This window comes from Carassius auratus, chromosome 34 (genome assembly GCF_003368295.1).
Source record: "Carassius auratus strain Wakin chromosome 34, ASM336829v1, whole genome shotgun sequence".
NCBI classification, from domain to species: domain Eukaryota; kingdom Metazoa; phylum Chordata; class Actinopteri; order Cypriniformes; family Cyprinidae; genus Carassius; species Carassius auratus.
In genome coordinates, this window is record NC_039276.1 from 14545932 (window position 1) to 14567435 (window position 21504).

The 21504-nt window shown below is 36.7% G+C and overlaps 3 protein-coding genes across 4 annotated transcripts; 1 reads left to right on the plus strand and 2 right to left on the minus strand.

Moving 5' to 3' along the window:
• Positions 1 to 1040: 1040 nt before the first annotated feature.
• Positions 1041 to 12224, minus strand: LOC113053271 (GPI inositol-deacylase-like). The gene is made up of 26 exons (XM_026218152.1): positions 11969 to 12224; positions 11306 to 11459; positions 10881 to 11056; positions 10192 to 10363; positions 9364 to 9524; positions 9201 to 9253; positions 9007 to 9073; positions 8832 to 8937; positions 8646 to 8704; positions 8468 to 8551; positions 7934 to 7983; positions 7682 to 7733; positions 7522 to 7599; positions 7259 to 7334; positions 6934 to 7007; positions 6622 to 6673; positions 6471 to 6537; positions 6249 to 6354; positions 6127 to 6165; positions 5849 to 6033; positions 5476 to 5706; positions 4695 to 4830; positions 4439 to 4489; positions 4131 to 4345; positions 3926 to 4030; positions 1041 to 3215 (listed from the first exon to the last, which is right to left on the minus strand). Exons 1-26 carry the CDS (start codon positions 12089 to 12091, stop codon positions 3074 to 3076), a joined length of 2814 nt encoding a protein of 937 aa, XP_026073937.1. The 5' UTR covers positions 12092 to 12224; the 3' UTR covers positions 1041 to 3073.
• Positions 12225 to 12518: 294 nt separating this feature from the next.
• Positions 12519 to 15620, minus strand: maip1 (matrix AAA peptidase interacting protein 1). Its single transcript, XM_026218155.1, has 6 exons — positions 15598 to 15620; positions 14996 to 15332; positions 14055 to 14126; positions 13837 to 13963; positions 13426 to 13579; positions 12519 to 13166 (listed from the first exon to the last, which is right to left on the minus strand). The coding sequence occupies exons 1-6, from the start codon at positions 15603 to 15605 to the stop codon at positions 13088 to 13090; spliced, it is 777 nt and encodes a 258-aa protein (XP_026073940.1). The 5' UTR covers positions 15606 to 15620; the 3' UTR covers positions 12519 to 13087.
• A 46-nt stretch (positions 15621 to 15666) lies between these two features.
• Positions 15667 to 21435, plus strand: LOC113053273 (tRNA wybutosine-synthesizing protein 5). Of its 2 annotated transcripts, none has more exons than XM_026218153.1 (8): positions 15667 to 15912; positions 15989 to 16143; positions 16222 to 16291; positions 18468 to 18512; positions 18667 to 18804; positions 19227 to 19314; positions 20787 to 20903; positions 21069 to 21435. In XM_026218153.1, the coding sequence occupies exons 1-8, from the start codon at positions 15832 to 15834 to the stop codon at positions 21353 to 21355; spliced, it is 981 nt and encodes a 326-aa protein (XP_026073938.1). In that variant the 5' UTR covers positions 15667 to 15831; the 3' UTR covers positions 21356 to 21435. The 2 variants fall into 2 exon arrangements, with proteins under 2 accessions (XP_026073938.1, XP_026073939.1); XM_026218154.1 differs by having other exon boundaries at positions 15691 to 15912; positions 15994 to 16143.
• The last annotated feature ends 69 nt before the right edge of the window (positions 21436 to 21504 follow it).

The following is a 21504-nucleotide window of genomic DNA, read 5'->3' on the forward strand; positions in this document are numbered from 1 at the left end:
GAAGATGATGATGAGAGGAGTTTAACTTGTATTTTAATAATGTTAAAGTTCCTTAAAAGGATTCTGTCTTTAGTCTCTTGTGAATTGTGTGTGTGCGTTTGGAAACATTGTAGCAAATATTTTCAGTGCATCAAAAATAAATCTTGTTAAGAGACCAACAGACAAAATATCCAGGAAAATAGTTCATAAAAAGTCACCGGAATGAAAAATTCTCATAATTAAATACAAAATGAGGGGGGAAATGCAAAACTGTCCACTTTTTGAAAAAGCCTTCTCCTGGGCTGGCTAGTAAATACTGCTGACATGAATGAGCTGTATAAGCCAAATGATTTATTTATTCATGAATGGAGAGGAGGACCATACGGTGAAGCTATTTTAACAGCACGTCGAAAATTAGAGGACACCGTGTTTTAATTATATAGCTATCTGTCTTTCAGCTGAGATGAAAGAACTTCAACATCAGTCAAAGGGTGTTTTGGCAACTGCAGTGGCCAAATCTCAGCATGACTGATGGCCATTTGTTAGGCTGAGAAAAAAGATCATATTATCAAATGTGACTAATTAGCAGGAATTAAAGTGCCATACATTAGGCATTACTAACACATACTGTCCTCTTTTTTAAAGGGACCGTGCACACAAACATTTTTAAAATAATATCATGTCAACATAATATTATAAAACAAATAATACAAAAAGACAAAAAAGAAAAGAAATAAAAACAGCCTAGTCTGAAGCAGTCTATAAAAATAAAAAAATGAAGTCTCTCATGCTCACCAAGGCTGCATTTATTTGATCTATAACAACAATTGTGTGTCATATAATTACAATTTAAAATAAAAAATTATTGTAAGGTATTTTTAAAATGCATTAATTTGCATTAAAAAAAATTCTGTGATGCAAGGCTGAATTTTCAGCAGTCTTTCCTTCATTCTTCATTGTAACATGATCCTTCAGAGACCATGCTTACGTGTGATTTGGTGCTCAAGAAACATTTTTGTGTGAAAACAGTCATTTTTCAGGATTTATTAATGAATAAAAAGTTAAAAACAATAGCATTTATTTAAAACAATTTTTATACAAAACATTTTTTTTTTTTAAAAGAATGTAATGCACTCTTGCTGAATATTTTAGCAGCCGAAGCCTCACTAGCATCAATACAAACAAACATTGCTGCAGTGTTAAAGTGTTGTTGGATCCGTTTGGCTTCAGTGTCATATGATCAGGACAGATCTATTTCCGAATTAGCAGTTCTTGTTTCAAGACATATAATCAGATCCTGGCCTCCAAATATTGTGGCACATCACAGTGATCACACCAGTGAAAACAATCATATTTATAGAAAAAAGGCAGCCTTTCACACGTTCACCACAAAAACAGCTCAATTTTAGCATGAGGCAGAGCAAGATTGCAACATAGCATAAAAAAAACAGCAGACATCAAAGCTCACTGCAAAATGATTACATACACACAGTCAGGTACAGTCACAGTGCAGAAGACACAATTTTGTGTTTCTGGTCAGGTACATCCTGTGAGAGGGGGACATCCGGTTAAATATCAGACTACTTGGATGGACTGACAGACATAACAAGGTTAAATTGCTAAAGGGTATTAGAAGAGCAGGGGCTTATTACAAGAAAGGCACCATTCTCTCATTTGATTTTGGATGACAAAGTATAATTTCAGCTCTTAGGTAAGTGATCCTGAATCAGACTATCTGCCGTCATGAGCTAACCAAAGGATGACGGATCAGATGGATGCTGCTGAGTAACGTGTGAGGGACACAGATCACACATCATAAGCATTCATCAAAAAAAGCTGTGCAGACAGCAACAATCTTCTGGCTACTTTGACAGTGTTTCTAATCATTTGTCTCAGGTTATAAAGACTGCACTTTATCCATAAATGTAGCTGTGATGTCTTTTTAACACCACAAATTGTGCACATTTATATAAAATCATCATATTGCATCTCACGAAATTCAAGATAACACATCCAGATGGAATGTTATACTACTCAGACTTGCCTTACAGCTTCGTCTAATGCAAAAGAGTGTTAAGAACAAGTGATCGGTCAAACACAGAGGTACTTCTGCACCTACAGGCATTACATGTGCATTCAGAGCTAAATGGCTTAAGGCTGACAGACTGAAGACAGAATATGCAAAGAGATCCAGTCACACACACACAGTCATGTGAATTGCAGAAAAGCTGAACAAATACCTAAAGCTGCTTTAACACCCTTAAAAGTCAACATGAAAATGCATTCATAACTCATTTTACTTCTATAATGAATGAACTTTTCTGCAGCTTTTCTTCTTAAACTAAAAATCTGCTGTAATGTGATTACAAATTATTGATAATGTCATTCAGAACGGAGGCAAATTAAGTGATAAGATTAAAGCGAACAGAACAGCTCCCAATGGTTTTATAATACATTTACTATGATAATATGAACTTTTCAGTCACTATCCACACCACAATCAGAATTAATAAGTAAAATAAAATAAATGAATTGATATTTATTTAGATTGGCGCAAATGCAGGTGGTGTCCTGAGTCAGCTCCAATTCTCAATATTTATTAAAATAAATCTTTTGAACAACATGCACTGACGAGTCACAATATCAGGAAGTAAACAGGGTCAATTGATAGGGCACCATTTTTAAAATTCTAGCTGATACAGAAAAAAGATAATAATGTTGTATATAATTTCACGTCAATAAAGTAAAAATAAATCACTTAAAATGAAAAACAACTACCATATAAATACTGGATACTGAAAAAGAACAATAATTTAATAAATTTATAATTATAAAAAATTATTTAAAAATCTAATATTCACTGAAAACCAAATGAATACAGACATATCACCCGTTACAGAAGCTACAAATGATGACAAACAACAAGTCCCATGACTCCAGATGTGCTGGTCCACTGATGTCACTAGTCCATGTGACCCCACTGAACACACACAGGGTTTTAAGGCTGTTTTGGTCTAATCTGGTCGGAGTTTATACAAGGCCCAGGTATTTTTCTAATCTCAGTGCAGACTCACATTTCAAGTTTGAAGGGAGGTCAAAAGTAGCAAGAACAGACCAAAAGGGTCAGAGCTGTAGACAGGAAATAAGTGACTCTATAAATGTGCAGCGGACAAAAAGCCAGCATGCCCACACACAGCGGCACCAGTAGATGAAGTGTCAGATTCAGCATCAGTTTGCTGCAATACAAGTATAAATACAGACACACACAATAGTTATTCCTTGTTACAACAGACTTCCTGTTGGCATCAATAGTGCTCAAAAGTTTGGGGTCAGTAAGATTTATTTTCTTAGAAAGAAAGAAATTAATAAATTTTAGCAAGAATGCATTCAATTAATCAAAATATACAGTTAAGGCATTATAAATGTTACAAAATACATTTTATATATACATTTTCTATTCATCAAACAATCTTTAGAATCTAGGTTTAAACTAAAATATTAAGTAGCAAAAGCTGTCAACATTCATAAAATAAATGTTTTTTTTTGTTGTTGTTTGTTTTTTTGAGCAGCAAATCAGCATATTAGTATGATTTCTGAAGGATCATGTGACACTGAAGTGATGACTGCTGAAAATACAGCATCACAGCAATACATTTTTAATAGAAAACAATTATTTATTGTAATACCTTTTCACAATATTACTGTTTGTACTGTATTTTTGATCAAATAAACACAAAAGGCTCAAGAAAAAAAAAAATCTTACCCACCCTAAACTTTCAACTAAAGTTTTTATATATTTATATAATATTCACTTTATATTTGTGATGTTGCTTAGTTTTAATTTGAAATCATCATAAAGGATGAGATAATTTTAAAGCTCTTTGATATTGCCATATTAAGCTTTTAATGATGAACATGACTAATTTTGTAAGAAATGCACACAAACCTGCGTAGAAGATGATGTGTGTTACAGCCGATGAGCAGCACAGAGCTGATGAGAAGAGGTACAGTGTGTGGCCAGCAGGGGTCCGGATCCAGATGAATCCAATATCTGAACAAGACACAAACGTATGCAAATTAAAATCACTCTTTTAGAAGCTGTACAGTGCAAAAAAAAAATCAAATGAACTTATATCTTAAATGACTATTACCTGAGATTATGCATCCAGTGGATAAGGGAAGGGACACTGAGCATCATGGTAAAAGTAAGCAGTGTGGCCAGACTACAGTGGAGCTGCAGATCATCTCTGACGTCCTGTAGCACTGATTCTGACAGTAAATGGCTGCCGTTACATTCTTTAACCTTACTGTGACCATCACTGGCACCAAAACCATTTTCAGAGTTTTGTGAAACTTTCTGGGGTGCCTGGTTTAACAGAAACAAAACATTTTTTTTTTAAGTTTTGTGAGCCAGCTAGAAACTCAAATGTCTTAATTATGTCAAATAAGACATTTATACCAGGTTCAACATGTGGCTCAGTGATCTCTCAGTCATCTGTAATCTAAGTACCTGGACAAAGACAAATAATCACAAGAGATTAAAATCACTATAAAGAAAACTGTGCATTCAAATTAGAAAGAGATATTCTAGTAGATATTAAGAGACCTCAGTAGGAATTTCTTAAGACAAGCATTCACCTCAAGGTCAGAAAACATCTCTCTAGAATCACCTCTTACCAACCCTAGCACATTCTTTATATGGCCCGATCACTCACCCTGTAGAGGTAGAGAAGAGAGGAGAGCATCAGAGCCAGCGCTCCGCAGGTGACGCCTCCCAGCACACTCAGAAAGATAATCAGGAGAATCTGAGAATGAAGACCAAGTGTGCCGCAGTCCCGAGACACTGAAGGTCTGCAAACACACACACACACACACACACACACACACGACTTATGGAAACCTTTCTGATAAGACTTGCAAAAACAGTTACTAAATAGTTTCTATAACAAAAAGTTCCTTTCAGCTATTAACTGTACTGGAGTGGTGCTGTGTGCTGTAATGCATTATATGTTAAAATACTGACTTAATATATTTTTAATTATTAATGAACCTCTAAGATTCATAAACATTTATAGACCATGTTTAAAAAAATATATATATATATATATATTTCTGTGCAAAAGAAATTAAATGTATCCCAAAATAAATTATTATAATATGCTAATCTAGTGCTGAAGAAAATAAAATAAAGCTTTTTTTTTTTTTTTTACTTAATTTGGTGGAAACGTGATACATCTTTTTCAGGATTCTTTGATTAATCATTTTGTTTTTAAGAAAAGCATTTATTTGAAAGACATTTGGTAACAAATATCTTTACTATACTTTTTTTATTTATTTAAAGCATCCTTGCGTTCTTTCAAAAAAAAAGGAAAGAAAAATAATTACTGAACTCACAGAATTATGAGTGTTAGTTTTTGTCTGGTGTTTGATTTTAGATTTGAAATATCTATTTATTTAGGGCACCTATTACAAAGCTGATATGAACATGACTTTTACCTGTGCAGTGGAGCAAGAAAAAAGGACAGGAAATAGACAAACACTCTGAGGACTGTGCTACCCCAGAATGCAATGGATGCACCAAGCACACAGAGCAGTGGAGACAATAGACGGGGCCATTCCTGCATAAAGGCCTTTGGATCCTGGGATAGGTCCTCTGCAGAGTTTAGAGGAAGAGCATCCACCGCAGGGAGACCCAGAGAGGACCAGACATCCTGAAACCAGCTCTGCCTATCGTAGAACAATAGATATATACTGTATACATATATCTTTTATAATTGTTTAATTTGCTGGAGAAAAAAATATATTAAATTTACTGAATAATGCATTATCAACACTAACTTAAAAAAAAAGATCCTGTATCAGGACTGACCTGAGCAGCAGCAGCAGGAGGAGGAGGGGCAGTTCCAGTTTGTGGAGCTGTAAGGATTTACTCATGCCCTCTTGGATTCCAACAGGATGTCCAGATCTTTTGATGGAGCTCAGCTGAGCCCCGATCATCAGAAGAAGCATTACAGCCGAGTAGACAGGGAGAACTGGACCACAGAAACGCAGAATCTAAAGAACAAACAATTCCTTTTGAATAGCAGGAATACTCTGGGGTTAAGACTTGAACAGCATTCCAAATCAAATACCACAAAGTAAGCACACCTGCCCAAGCACTTTGGGAAACGAAGTCCGAATAGACACCTATAAAGAAAAAACAATACAAATGTTAGTTGCCTAACTGATAGCTTCACCTTCGAGAAAACAAGAAAATGTGGATGAAACACCTTGTATTGGCAGTTGGGGGCAGTGTGGAGCTGCAGGAGGGCACTGGAGGCGTTGTCTGGGCGGCTCGAGTGAAGCACGCTGTAGATTTCAGATACCGAAGGAATACTTGGGTGAAGAACAAAAAAATAAAACAAAAGTAACGATTAGCACAACTATCAGTGCTCTGCTGCAAAAAGAGAGATGAGGGAAGTTGGCTGATTAATTTGCAAGCCTCTTTCTACCTTGCAATATCAAAGGAGTCTTCATGAAACCATGGTACTCTCAGTCTGTACACACTGGGCAGTCTGTCTGTAGAACACAACAGTGTCAGACGTGAGGCTTTTAAATCCTCATGCTTATGTTCTGGCAGATAAAGCTGAACAAACTGGTTACCTTTAGTGGTTTTGCAGTGACTCGTGATAGTTATTCTAAAAGCTTGATAAACCTGAAGGAACACGAACAAGTTCACTTTTATTATGCTTTCGGGTATATATGTCTTATTTTAATTGAAGGTTAGGATGTAACAGATTCCTGCATAGAACATCAAACCGAAGTGTTCTAAAGAGTATTATGGGATTTGTACCATTACAAAAAGATTCAACTATAAATGGATATGAAAAATATAACCGAGGGATAAACTCTATGGAAATTCTGAGGTTTAAATGGAAGAGTAGCTTAATAACAGGGAATGCAGTGAGCGATCACCTGATGAAAGTCTTGAAGCTGAAGTGTATGAAGCAGCCCAGAGGAGTTAATGCTGATGTCACTGACAGTCAGACCTACAAACAGTCACATTCAGGTTCCAGCATCCACATACACTTGTTTTTCTTTTTGACAGTGTAAGAATGTTATAAGATTATAACATTGCATATTAACAAAAGTCCTATATAAAAACAAAGAAATAGCTCACATAGCTGTTTTTAAGAGAAAAACAGGCAACTAAAACATTTTTTGCTCTGTATGACAGCATCTGCTAAATGCCTTAAGAGTAAAATGTAAACAGAGTACATGTAGTGTTTAGTGGGCTCACCAGAGGACAGCACATGAGGCACCTGCACAGAGACGGTCAAGCTCTCCTCTCTCTGCAGCTCACACTCCACCACAAACTACAAACAGACCATTTTTCAAATAAGCATCTAGGAAGCATATTTAACAACAACAAAATGTATTGCAGGTTATTTTGACATAAATTATTAAATGCATGTTTTAAGAAGGGAAATGTCTGCTAATGTGGTCGGTCATGTAATGCAAGTTTTCATTCAGAACTTGATCATGTGGACTGTAACCTCTGACCTGTGCTCCACTGGGGTTTGAGGCATCAATGATGAGATGAGAAACAGACAAAAGCTCACTGATTTTTACTGTTACAGCCTATAAAGAAACAGACAGTTTATACATCTTTTTTTCAGAAATTTAGCTGTACAAGGCATGTTACTGAATAACCTAGAACAACCTTATAAACTGGAAGAAGTTCTGTCTGAGATGAGAGATCTACTGCCTGAACACTGGGTAATGAGGGAAAAACAGAAGAAAGCAATTGACAAAGCAAATCATAACACATACCATACGATTTACATCAACAACAGTCCATATTGATGGTATGGATCAACATTAAAATGTGCTAACTTAATGAGTGAATGTCTGGAAATTTTTTCTTAAATGTTGTTTTTTTTTAACAGGAATTGACGTGGTTTATTTTACTCACCACATTGAGCCACTCATCTGTGTGCAGCCATACAACCAGCTGGTCATATCCTGTTGAACAAGTACAGACAAACAGCTCTTCAAATTGGCTGAGAACATTTACAATGAGCATAAATCCCAAGGAACAAAGACAACAGCCTGTATGAACGAAAAACTGCACTGCAAAATGCATACATACACATACTTGTATGTTTTTTTACAAGTGTGGGCAGAACAATTAACATTTTGCTTCAAAATATTTGACAAAAGTTTTAGAACATTTTAGGCGATAGTTACCGAAAATTACTGCTTGACTTATTCCTGTGTTTATGACCTTTTTTATAATTATAATTTTGGGGTGAACGATCCCTTTTAATTACATTTGAATGTACAATAATTATCCACATTTTCTTCACAAATGGGACACCAAGAAATTTAAAAAGAATTTTTTTAAACGTACAGACATTCACCAAATGTTTTGTGACATTCACATCAGAATGTTACATTCAAAGGAAAAAAAGGTTTCTGGGTTTGGTGCTGTTGGTCTCTCTCTCACCATATTATTACTGCGGCAGTGGAAATGACTGTAAGCTTTCCTTCGACTGGAGAGAGCAAACAGGAAGTACTTGACTTGTGCTTCCTGTCAAGAGTTGGAAGATGGTTTACATTAGTGAAACATTCAGAGGGATGCTGCAGGCATACTTTTTCCTGAGGTGATTATGAAACATTGTCACCTTGGGGGCACTGTAGAACAGACGGAGCGTGTTGACCTCCTTCCACGCCTCGGGAGGAGCTAGAGGGATTGATGGAGAGATTCGGATAGAAATAGATTGAAAAGAGCAACCAGGCATTTTCTTCTTGTGCAGCTGTGATGAAAACTGATGAGCCTATAAAATGTACATGTGCACACAAACACAGACCTGAGAAAGTGACAGGGTCATCCTGTGCTCCTCCGGGTTTCAGCACTGGATGTCTAAAGAAGTGATAGTTCAGCACTGACATCCGCTTCTGAGGACTCTCTGTGAACTAAAGAGAAACAGGAGTCAATGAAAACACCTTAAACACACGCTCACACTGTATTAGGACATGCCTCACCTGCCCGGTTTCAGGTTCAATTAGGTCGAACAACACCCGGACTGTGGCCAAAACCAGCTCCTTGCACCTTCAAGTATAAAGGACTACATTAATTAGCCTTTGTGAAGTTAAGCAGCTTAAAAGCAAAATAACTAGCTATCAGTTTTACTTCTGTTTCCATTATGTTGAAACAATGTAAGGATGCAAGAACATACCAAACAATGGAAATATGATCTGTGGAAAGCCAGCTTCGGGGAACTGCAGTTGCCTTAAAACAAATCAGAAAACACTGATGTAACAATGCAAGGACATTAAAAACAAAAATTCTCTTACATATTAAATATTTTAACCTGTAACTTTAAAAGCTAGTAGACCTACCACTACTGACATCTTATTGAGGTCATCGTTGGGGCAGGACAGCGCTGTCAAACCAGAGCGCACCTGGAAGTCAAGGTGACCACCACCCACAGAGAGAACGCTCACATTCCGAAGGTCTTCAGCACTTGTGGCCCAGCGCTGTCTGACTCTAGAGTAAAACTCTACCACAGACACACAATTAAGATGTTAGCACACCAAAAAAACTGTATGTTAGCAATCAAACTGTTTTCTGAGAAAGTATAATATTGAGTTACACAAGTTTATACCTTCTGAATAAACTATAGTTAGTAAAAAAGTATAGCAGCAGAATGTTGAATGTTTTTGAAAGAAGTCTCTTATGCTTACCATAGCTGCATGTATGCATGAGAGTAAAAATACAGTAAAAAAAAAAAAAAAAAAAAAAGAATACTGTGAAATTTTTACAATTCACCATAAATGTTATCCAATTTAAAGCTACATTATCAGCAGCCACAACTCCTATGTTCAGTGTCACATGATTCTTCAAAAATCATTGTAATATGCGGATTTCTTATTAAAAGTGTTTAAAAAAAGTTGTGCTACTTATTTTTATAGAAACTGTAATAAACACACTTTTTGGATTCTTTGAGAAATTTAAAGTTCATAAATTATTTGAAATTGATTTTTTTTTGTAACATTACGTTTGTCTTTACGGTTACATTTAATCAATTTAATGTGTCCTTGCTGAATAAAAATAAAACTAGTCTCTTTCAAAATAAACAACAACAGAACTAATCTTTTGAACTGTAGTGTACCTCTCAAACAAATCATGTGTACATATTTATGCATATCTGTAGGTTTTCTTCCTACCCAGTATATAAGGGTCCAGAGACAGGACAGGTGCCTGATGGGGGGAGGCCTGGGTGATGATGAGGCTGACCAGGCGTGGGTTGAAACGTGCCAGGGCGAACAAAGCTCTTGCCACCACTCCACCCATGGAGTGACCCACCAGAACCACACCTGTGGGAGGGTCTGGACGGTCCTGCAGCCATGGCAATGTAGTAAAAAGATCAATGGTTTGGATGTACAGTAGATGATCTACTAATACCAATCATGTTCAATTATTAAGTCACTAATAAAGGCTGGAATGCGCTACAGTTTTTACTTTTACAATCTGAAAAAGTTTTACACACTTATTGAACTTTGTGAATGGTTTTGAAAAAATAAAAACACTAGCACCATACATCATCATAAAGGACTGAAAATCAAACACTACTAAACACAACACATGCAGAAATGTCCCTTGTTGCTATGAGATGCAGGAAAAATAAGAACAATTTGCTTTTTAAAACTGGCTCAAAGACTAAAACGTTTAATATCCTCCAGTTTTTAGTCTGAAGCTAAAAATAAGAGTTGCATGAACCACGTGTGTATATTATGAACAACAGTCTAGATAACTAATTTGTGATCTGTAACTCAAACAAAGAAACAGAAAAGGATGGAAAGGGAAGAAATGCAAGGAAAGAAAAGGTTGAAAAAGGATCCCCTTGACCCCTGACCTTGTAAAGCCGCAAGATTGCTTTGATGCTTTCATGTAGAAATTGAGTCTGTCTGCGCAAACTGCCCCCATACAGGGCCACCAACTCCTCATTGAAGTCAATGGTGAACACGTTCATATGGATTGGTCTGTCCAGGTTCTCAGCCTTCCTCAATGCCACTGAACCCAGAGAACGAGCTGCGAGAGAGAGAGTAGAACATCTCTGTGTGAGCGCTCACCTCTGTCTTCCTCGATTTGTAATGAACAACCAGAATATTTCATAAGTACTGGGAGTAACTCAGTAGGCGGATCAATATTGATTGAGTAAACAAATCACCTAACAGTCTTAAACCACCTTGAAGGGAAAATAAACAAAACCAAGCTACTCAAATGACATATGTATGTATGCATAAGATATGCTGACTGAAAAAAACAGTTCCCTCTCACCTTGCTTGTAGCTGCCCGCGTTCCCAGGCAAGAAGAGCACAGGTGCTCCTGTGAGCTTGAGTCCTCTGCTCTCCTGAGCATATGCGCCCTCTCCATACAGATACAGCCCGTATGATGGGTACAGGCGCGCGACACGCCTCGGGAGCTGCACGCGCTGTGCAAGCACACAAACAAACAAGACTAAACATCCACGCGCAGAGGAAAATGCAGGACGAAATGCTAATCAAGTAGTGAAACAGGATTCTTGAAATAAGCGAAACTTTAAATGCAATGATCAGGTCATTCAGGTTTAAATGCCTGGCAGATAACGTTGGAGCTTTATTTTGAGACGCTCTCTTAAAGGTTATGCTACATGGTTTTACCATAGACTGTATAAAAACCGGGTATTACTTATTATTTTCTTCAACCGTTCATGAATTGGTTTTTAAATAACCCTATTTATTTATTATGTGTGACCCCTGAGTTAGTGAAGCGAAATATTATGACTGATGTTGCTGATAAGTTCTGTTCGTTGTTGCCAAAACAACACGTAGAATGACGTGTAACTGAATTCTGAGCTAGTGATGTGGCTCTAATTACAATAAATTGTGCATTTTACTAATTGCAAACCAAACGTGCGAAGAAAGAAACGGTGATACAGACTGTGTTTGCAGTGATACTCACTCGGTATTCTGGGTACTCGAACATGTATGTCATGCTGCATCGGATCTCCCCGAACCCAAACAATAAATCCCGCAAACCCACGAGCAAAAGCCCAAGAGCAAAGCCGTAAAATGCGTAGCTCATGTCTCTATAAGATAAGCTTCAACAACTTCATTGCAATCGTGTCTCCACTTTCCTCATTGTACACTCACACCGTCTGTTTAAACCTGTGTGAAAACCTCCTACGGAGCTGTCACGCAGCGCCTGGGTAGACGTCACGACGCAGACAGGAGAGTAGCCAATGGAGAGGCCGAATAGGTTCTGGATTTGGCCAATCAAAATTGATAGTGGGAGGAATTGCAAAAGAACAGTGGAATATTTAAAACGTTGAAAGGCGTAAATAGAGAAGAAAATCATGGTCCGTCGTGTCATCTTAAAGCTTAAAGCAAGGGAACGTAGTACATGGTATAATTCAGGAATTTATATTATGCAGTGCACTTTCTTATCCCCAGTATGTGTCTCAATATGATATAAACATAAAACTTGGTGACATAGAAAACCAACTAATGTGATTAGTTAAATTTTTAATCACAATTTATTCATGTTGTTGTTTTTTTTGCACTTAAAATATTTTACATAACATAGAAGATTTGATAAAACCGTTACAGAACTTACTGGTCAGTTCATCAATCTGTATAAACCTGTTTTTTCATAGTATCCAGGCAGCAGACTTAATGTCTTCAACACTAAAGGTGTTAAGATGCCAATGCTCCTGGTTTTTCTTATATCGTTTTACAGTCCAGTTGCACAGTTTTTGCAATGTGCAGTCAACCTGACCCCAAAACTCATCATACAAAGTTTAAAAAAACAACGACGGCACTCTTTTTTTTAAAGACCAACCTGATCAATCAGGAGCCAACCATAAATTACAAACATATTAATGTAAAAGTTATTAATGTGAGATCAGTGAGATGCAATATACGGAAGCACACAGGAAGTCAACATTTATATCTCTCTATTGCCCAAGTAGCATTATTTCTTTTTTCCCCACTAAACTTTGCCTACATGTTTTGGCATGTTGAGCAATATTAAAGAAAAAAAAAAGCATGAAAAAAAATCTCCTCTGCAAGTTAGACACACTTAGTCAAGAAGTTTTGAGTGCTCTATTCTTGTGATGATCCAGTCTGGAATCACACCTTGGGTAAACTCCCTTTGGAATCTGTCCAAAAAAAAAAAAAAAGGAAAACAAATGACAGACATAAAATGTTATACTGATGTTTGTTATAATTTAGTACAATTATAACATAATACTAAGATTTCTAGACATTAACTCAATGTATTAAAATAGTAGTTTTCCACTACTCCTAATACAGTAAGTATAGTTAAGTTAAACTGTAATATAAATACAAGAGGCTTCCGATCCATTTCACTTCGAGACTCAACACATGGACAATTAAAACCGTAATCACAATACTCACTCATAATTGGCTGTCAGCAATCTCTTGGTCTCTGGTCTCTCTCCTTCTCCACCAATGACAACCTGGAATATTTTCGCTCCTTCCACACTCTCATCTGGAAGTCTGGCACTCGTCAAGTACCAAAAACGCATCAAAATACTTACATATTTCCTTCCTAAAAGCAATTGTAAAAATTATTAATAATAATATTCATTCATATTCATTTATGGTCTATGTTAGGCAAAATTCTTTTTTTGAAATGGTAACCTACTGAATGAATTCAACGTGGCCGGCGTAAACAAAGTCTGATACATAGGATGCAAATATGCTGAATGCAAGTTGCTTATATTTCCTAAATTACACGGCTACAAACAATAATTAAACATATTACCTGGACGAATATTGCGTGGTATGAAGCATATAGGGTCTCACCGCTATCATCATAGTAAATTCCCACATCTCCTGTTGTTGTGTACATGATCTCATCGGACTCAGCTGACAGCGCCCTCTGGTGGCTCACAGGCAGCTGAGCGCATTTTTCCTCAAGTTTCCCTATTAGCTATGGGAGGGGATGTTAGATTAATTACTACATATAATCAATATTTTTAAACAGGTAATTAACAAAGTTATTGGAATGGTCATGTACTTACATCTTTAGCTACTAATCCCTCAAGAGCCTCAAACTGACACTGAGACAGTAATCTTGACACGTGCGAGAAAGCCTGAGAGTAAAAGGAGAAGTTTAAGCATTCCGTTTATCATCTGGGTTACCACGTAACTCAAAATTGCATTAGTTAGGTTCTGCCAGTTAACAAAGTTTATCTGGTCTTTTTGCTTGTTCATACAGTTACACACACACACACAAAACATTCATAGACTCTATTGTACAAAGTTCACATACAACCAAAAGTAAGCATAGTAAAAAATTGATTTCCAGCTAATAAAATAAATACATTAAAAAACAACCAAAACATAAAGCAAAAAAGAAAGATAGAAATGTGATTTTGTTTACATACACTGCTGTTCAAAATTTTGATTTATTTGATCATAAATAGAGAAAAAAACTGTAGTATTGTGAAATATTATTAGAATTTATAAATGGTTTTCTATTTTAATATAATTTCAAATATAATTTAGTGCTGTGATCAAAGCTGAATTTTCAGCATCATTACTCCAGTCACAGTGTCATATCAGAAATCATTATAATTAGCTGATTTAATATCAATACTGGAAACAGTTTTGCTGCTAAATGTTGATGAATACAACAAATAAATCTTTTGTAACATTATAAACTACTGTTCAAAAGTTTGGGGTCGGTCATTCCTTTATTTTCTTAAAAAAAAAAGTAAAAAAAAAAAAAGAATGCCTGTATTCAAGGATGTGTTAAATTGATAAAAACTGATAATATGGACTTGTATTGTTAGACAATATTTATACTTTAAATAAACACTACAAAAGACATTATAATTCGCCCATAACTATTTCACAGGTGTGTCTTAGCCTGGTCCAATCAAAGGCACTGGACACATTCATAACTGACATTATTGATTTATTTTCTATCATATCGAGGCTGTCAGGTTTTGGGAATCACCTGTTTGGCTCCTTCCGTGAACTCCTCGATGCTGAACTCTTTGTCGAAGTAAGCTCGGATGAGAAAGAAGTAGATGCGGGTCCGGAACCAGATGAAGGGGTTTGGGATCCCGACTACCACAACCTTCTGCTTCTGCTCGTGTCTCCTCCGCTCAGAGTCAGAGCTGTACTGGCGAGCATCACTCACCGCGGACGCCACGGGGCCGAGGCGTCTGGACTGAGTCGCTAAAAAGGGCTTCGATGTAAGGAACCGAGTCAGAATCGAAACGGGCCTGTTACAGCTGCAGCACCTCAGTAAGGGCAGCGCCATCTTTCTCCCATCGTCCTCAGTGGACCATCTGTTATTGAAATCCGACTTACAACAAACTAAAGAGACAAGAGTTCCACAAACGTATAACAGATGTTAACACTAAATCAGTATTTTCCATGCAACGCAGACTTATTTAAATTCTTAATTAAATGTATACTAGATGTTTTGATGTGAACAGAATACGTTAAAGACGTGTCTAGTAGCTATGTCCAATTTGTTCACGAATGAGTCGGTTCACCTAAATAAATCAATTGACTGAATTAGTCTGAGGAGTTTTCGAGTCAACAACTCACCTTCTCATTCAAATTATGATTTAAACACACTTTTTAAGACTTAAAAAACAATATGTCCACATGGCGTTACTTGGATGATTTAGTTCAGAGCATTCAGAGACTTGGCTTTTAATTCGGTTCTTTGAAACAAACTGTTTAAAAGAGTCGACTCGCCAAAAAGAGTCGAAATTTCCTAGCGGAAGGCGGAATGGTTCAGATGGCAGCGAATGGAGAGTGAACTGAAAACTGTCCGAAATGGATTGTCAGGAAAAGCTGGAGGTGCCCGTCTACACCGATGTGGACAGAGAGACTTTCTTGAGTGACATCTATCCACTGGTAACTCGTGTATTATATATTAAACAGCCATTTATTGCGGTGTTGTGGGTAAATTAATAACACGTGTATTACTTAGCGTAGACCAGCGGTTCTAAAGCGCGTGCCGCTGGGGCCGTGTATGCGCGCGTGGACAGTGAGTTATCTCGCGCAGAAGGGGGGAGACCGAGAGGTTAAAGTGCATGTGTCCCCAGAGCCCAGGATGGACTTTCTGCATAAGAACTTCGTGTACAGGTGTGTGTGATTTAAGATGAATCCTGTATACCTGAGCTACAAGAAACTGTGGAAGTATAACATAATTCTGTATTTCAGGACACTGCCATTTGACAAGTTGATTCAGAAAGCTGCAGAGGAAAAGCACTCAGATTTCTTCATTAGTGAGGTTAGTTACAATAGAAAGTACATTTTAAAATATTTTTGTTTCTTCATTTTTGAAATCCTTTGATTCTGATATTCTATTTGACAAATATTTTGTGACATTTATGCTAAATGAATACTTATAAGTTTGTATCTTTTGTATCTGTAAAATGTATATTTCAAGCATCTATCTAATTGAGTTCATTAGTGTTTTTTTTTTCTTCATAATTCAGTGTTTCATCATTAATCACTAATCAGTATTTCTGAGTGATTAACATACACTGAACAAAATTATAGCATCTTCACCTCAAGATTGTCTGAGACAGTCACCTGGACAGCTGCTGCAACAATCAGTGCACAAACTGTCAGAGGGAAGCTCATCTGCATGCTTGTTGTCCTCATCAGGGTCTCAACCTGACTGCAGTTCGTCATCGTAAACGACTTGAGTGGGCAAATGCTTACATTTGATGGCGTCTGGCAGTTTGGAGAGGTGTTCTCTTCACGGATGAATCTCGGTTTTCACTGTACAAGGCAGATGGCAGACAGTGTGTATGGTGTCATGTTGGTGAGCGGTTTGCTGATGTCAGCGTTGTGGATCGAGTGGCCCATGGTAGTGGTGGGGTTATGGTATGGGCAGGCGTATGTTATGGACAACGAGCACAGGTGCATTTAATTTATGGCAATTTAAATGCACAGAGATACCGTGACAAGATCCTGAGGCCCATTGTTGTGCCATTCATCCATTACCATCAATTTATGTTGCAGCATGATAATGCACGGCCCCATGTTGCCAGGATCTGTTCATAATTCCTTGAAGCTGGAAACATCCCAGTTCTTACATGGCCAACATACTCACTGGACATGTCACCTATGGAGCATGTTTGGGATCCTCTGGATCGGTGTATACGACAGCATGTTCCAGTTCCTGCTAATATCCAGCAACTTCAGACAGCCATTGAAGAGGAGTGGACCAACATTCCACAGGCCACAATCAACATCCTGATCAACTCTATGTGAAGGAGATGTGTTGCACTGGGTGAGGCAAATGATGGTCACACCAGATGCCGACTGGTTTTCAGCCCCTCCCCGAACCCCCCAATACAGTAAAACTGCTCAATTTTTAGTTCCCTTTTATTGAAGTCAGCCTAAGGCACACCTGTGCAATATTCATGCTGTCAAGATTCAAGATTTTTATTCGTCACATACACAATTAGAGCATATATAACCAGCAGTGAAATGTGAGTAAATCAGCATCTTGATATGCTGCAGCTAGACTTTTGACGGGCACCAAACAAAAGACAGCACATCACTCCGGTGCTGCGTTCTCTTCATTGGTTACCAGTCATGTTTAGGATTGATATCAAGATTTTACTGGTTGTTTTCAAAGCTTTACATAATTTGTCTCCAAACTATAATTCCAATCTTATAGAGCCCTACATTTCAGTTAGGTCTTTAAGATCATCAAATCAATTGTTGCTAGTTACTCCTCAGTCCAAAAAGAAGTCAAAAGGTGATTGTGCTTTCTCAGTAGCAGGCCTTAAACTGTGTAACAATCTCCCTCTTTATATTCGACAAGCTCCATCAGTGAAGGTCTTTAGGTCTCAGCTGAAGACTTGTCTTATTAGCTTGGCTTTTTAAGTAGTTCTTGTTTAATTCTGTACTTGTAAATTTGTATGTCTATTTTGTTTTATTTTACTCTCTGAAGCACTTTGGACAACGAAGTTGTGTATAAGTGTGCAATACTAATAAGTTGAAGTTGATATGCCACACTTGTGAGGTGGATGGATTATCTCAGCAAAGGAGAAGTGCTCACTATCACAGATTTAGACAGATTTGTGAACCATATTTGAGAGAAATAGGCCTCTTGTGTACATAGAAAAAGTCTTAGATCTTTGAGTTCAGCTCATGAAAAATGGGGGCAAAAACAAAACTGTTGTGTTTAATATTTTGTTCAGTGTAGATCAATGGTTCCCAACCTTTTCCAACTCGCAGCCCACACAACCATACATTTCTGTGGTCCATAATATGCAAAACATTTTTTGTCAGTAACTAAAGGCTGTATCAAAGGTTTTACAGGTTTGGAATGACAAGAGGGAGTCTATACCGCATGAGGGTGTCTACCCCGCTAAACTGTTGTGACCCAGTGGAGGTCTGCGGCCCACAGCTTGAAAACTGCTGATAGATCTTCTTGTTCCCAACAGGATGAAAGCTACTACTTGCGCTCACTTGGAGAAGATGTTCGTAAGGTAGCATTTATATTACATTTAGTAATGAATATTGTACCTATTTGGGAATATGGAGTTTAACTTGAATTTAGGCTGCAATGTGTCAGCATATTCACTGTAGAATGCCTGGATTATATATTTCACATATATTTATACGGATTCCTTTGCCTTTCAGGAACCAGCTGATTTAAGGAAGCAGTTCCCTGAGCTGGCAGAGGATTTCCATATACCCCAGTTCTTTGAGCCAGAGCAGTTTTTCTCCAGTGTTTTTCGCATCAGTTCCCCTGGTCTGCAGCTGTGGACACACTACGATGTGAGTTATCCATGCCAATAGGTGACACTGATCAAGGTTTTTTTTTTTTTTTTTTTTTTGCAGAAAAGAAAATGAAATGTTGATCAATTGAATGTGTTTATTTAGGGAATGTCTCTTTACACAAAGCATGAATCTCCAAGCTTGTTAACTGGTATTTATTTACACCAACTCTGCACATCATTGCTCAGTTTACCCATAACACAAATAGAAACAGACACTGTGAATTATTTTGTTTTAACATGTTAGAAAAGAGGTTCTTATCTTCACTTATGCTGCATGTATTTGTAGAACAGTAATGCACCCTCTAATCGGTATTTAAAGTATGTAACAGGGGAACCCACTCCATCTTTCTACCAAGGCATCCTTGGTCAAAAAAGGTTGAAGACCTTTTTAACCACTCTTATTTTAATGTTTACTATCAGATAATGGACAACCTTCTCGCTCAAGTTACAGGAAGAAAGCGTGTTGTTCTGTACAGCCCTCAAGACGCCCTTTATCTCTACCTCACAGGTAGTACTTAACAAAATTTATATAATTATATATATATATATATATATATATATATATATATATATATATATATATATATATATATATATATATATATATTAGGGCCGGGACTTTAACGCGTTAATTGAGATTAATTAATTACACAAAAAATAACGCATTAACTAAGATTAATTAATTACAGAAAAATTAATTTTCGGCGGACTGATTGTACTGGAGCACCAACTAGCGTTCGCATATCACCGCAGCAGCACATCGAGCCTCAAGTATCACCTCAACGCAAAACATATAGCAGCTAGCGTGGACTTTACACTTTATGTTGAACTATGTATTATTTTGTTGGTGCAACTGGCAGTTTATGTTAAACTCTTTATTGTTTTGGCCAAGTTTATTGAGAGTTGGACTTAGTATGTTATGGTATGTTCTAATAGTCAGTGTTTCCAATGTTCTGAATGTAATTGACAGTATTGTGTTTTACTTAAAAACACTTTACAGAAGGTTCCAGCACCTATAAGCTTCCTGAATTTCTGAAATGTACTATTTCTAAATTGTTTCTAAATATGCTATTGCTACACTTAATGTCAAAAATTGCACTGGTCTGCTAGACTTGGTTGAACAAAAATAAACAATATTTTGTTGCTTAAGCTTATGTATTCAGTCATTATTCAATGGTATACTATAAATCTATGTAAAAAAAAAAAAAAACTTCTCACTGTTCTCAGGTCAAATATTTATATGCGATTAAAATGCGATTAATTTCGATTAATTAATTACAAAGCCTCTAATTAATTAGATTAATTTTTTTAATCGAGTCCCGGCCCTAATATATATATATATATATATATATATATATATATGTGTGTGTGTGTGTGTGTGTGGTATTTATGTATGTATGTGTGTGTGTGTGACCCTGGACCACAAAACCAGTCTTAAGTGTATTTTTTTTTTTTTTTTTTTTTCATTTTAAAGCTGAATAAATAAGCTTTCCATTTATGCATTGTTTATTATTGTTTACAATCTGACAATATTTGGCCAAGATACAATTATTAGAAAATCTGGAAACTGAGGGTGAAAAAAAAATCTAAATACTGAGGAAAATCGCTTTTAAAGTTGTCCAAATGAAGATCTTAGCAATGTATATTACTAATCAAAAACTAAGTTTTGATATTTTTATGGTAGGAAATTAAAAAAATATCTTCATGGAGCATGATCTTTACTTAATATCCTAATGATTTTTAGCATAAAAGAAAAATCAATAATTTTGACCCATTCAATGTTATTTTGGCTATTGCTAAAAATATACCCCGGCGACTTAAGACTGTTTTTTTTTTGGTCCCAGGGTCACATTTACATATATATAATTTGTATATGTATATACACACAACACGTACATAATAGTAAACAAAGTGTGTGATAATGTTTGAACTAAATGTTAATTTAATTCACTGTAACTTAAATTGTGACAAAATTTTTAGGGGATAAGTCTGAAGTTTTGGACATTGACACTCCTGATCTGCAGCTTTATCCTGAGTTTGTGAAAGCGAGTCGCTACGAGTGTATTCTGGAACCAGGAGACCTGCTCTTCATTCCAGGTATTATATTCTTAAACCAGACCAACAAGTTATACATAATTACAGCACTATTACAGAATACTATTTTTAACATTGTGAGCTATACATACATCTAAATGTGCTCAAATCCTGAAGTAGAGCTGAAATGCATTCAGAAATATACTTATTTTATTTGTTTTTCCTCAGCTCTTTGGTTTCACAATACTCTGGCTCTCCAGTTTGGAGTTGGTGTCAATGTGTTCTGGAGGCATCTACCACTTGAGAGTTATGATAAGAAAGATCCATATGGAAACAAAGACCCAGTAGCAGCCACTCGAGCCCTGCAGTCTCTGGAGAGGACTTTAGGCATCTTGGAAGAGCTGCCACCTGATTATCGGGATTTCTATGCTCGTCGCATGGTGCTGCGGATTCAAAGCCGGGCCTACCTTAGACAACCTATGAATGCTGTCGAAGCAAATTTAGACAATGCATAGTTCTCTCACTGTTTAAACTGGAATGGAGCTATGGAGCCTGAGAATGACAATAAACACATTTTAGTTCCTTTCCAAAGCAATCTGAGAGTCAAAGTCTCTTCTTGCAATATGAGATGTGACATAAATGCTTTTGTCATTCAAGGGAATTT

What these genes read in the sequence shown, in the direction of transcription:
- LOC113053271 (XM_026218152.1), bottom strand. Translation starts at nt 12,091, where the DNA reads ATGAGCTACGCATTTTACGGCTTTGCTCTTGGGCTTTTGCTCGTGGGT. An exon ending in CAATCTTGCGGCTTTACAAG is followed by an intron (nt 10,364 to 10,880) that starts GTCAGGGGTCAA and finishes CCATGGCTGCAG; the next exon opens with GACCGTCCAGACCCTCCCAC. An exon ending in CTCTTCTCTACCTCTACAGG is followed by an intron (nt 4,490 to 4,694) that starts GTGAGTGATCGG and finishes GTCTTTGTCCAG; the next exon opens with GTACTTAGATTACAGATGAC.
- maip1 (XM_026218155.1), bottom strand. An exon ending in TCACGGAAGGAGCCAAACAG is followed by an intron (nt 14,127 to 14,995) that starts GTGATTCCCAAA and finishes TTTTACTCTCAG; the next exon opens with GCTTTCTCGCACGTGTCAAG. An exon ending in AATTTACTATGATGATAGCG is followed by an intron (nt 13,580 to 13,836) that starts GTGAGACCCTAT and finishes AATTGCTTTTAG; the next exon opens with GAAGGAAATATGTAAGTATT.
- LOC113053273 (XM_026218153.1), top strand. Translation starts at nt 15,832, where the DNA reads ATGGATTGTCAGGAAAAGCTGGAGGTGCCCGTCTACACCGATGTGGAC. An exon ending in CAGATTTCTTCATTAGTGAG is followed by an intron (nt 16,292 to 18,467) that starts GTTAGTTACAAT and finishes TGTTCCCAACAG; the next exon opens with GATGAAAGCTACTACTTGCG. An exon ending in AGACCTGCTCTTCATTCCAG is followed by an intron (nt 20,904 to 21,068) that starts GTATTATATTCT and finishes GTTTTTCCTCAG; the next exon opens with CTCTTTGGTTTCACAATACT.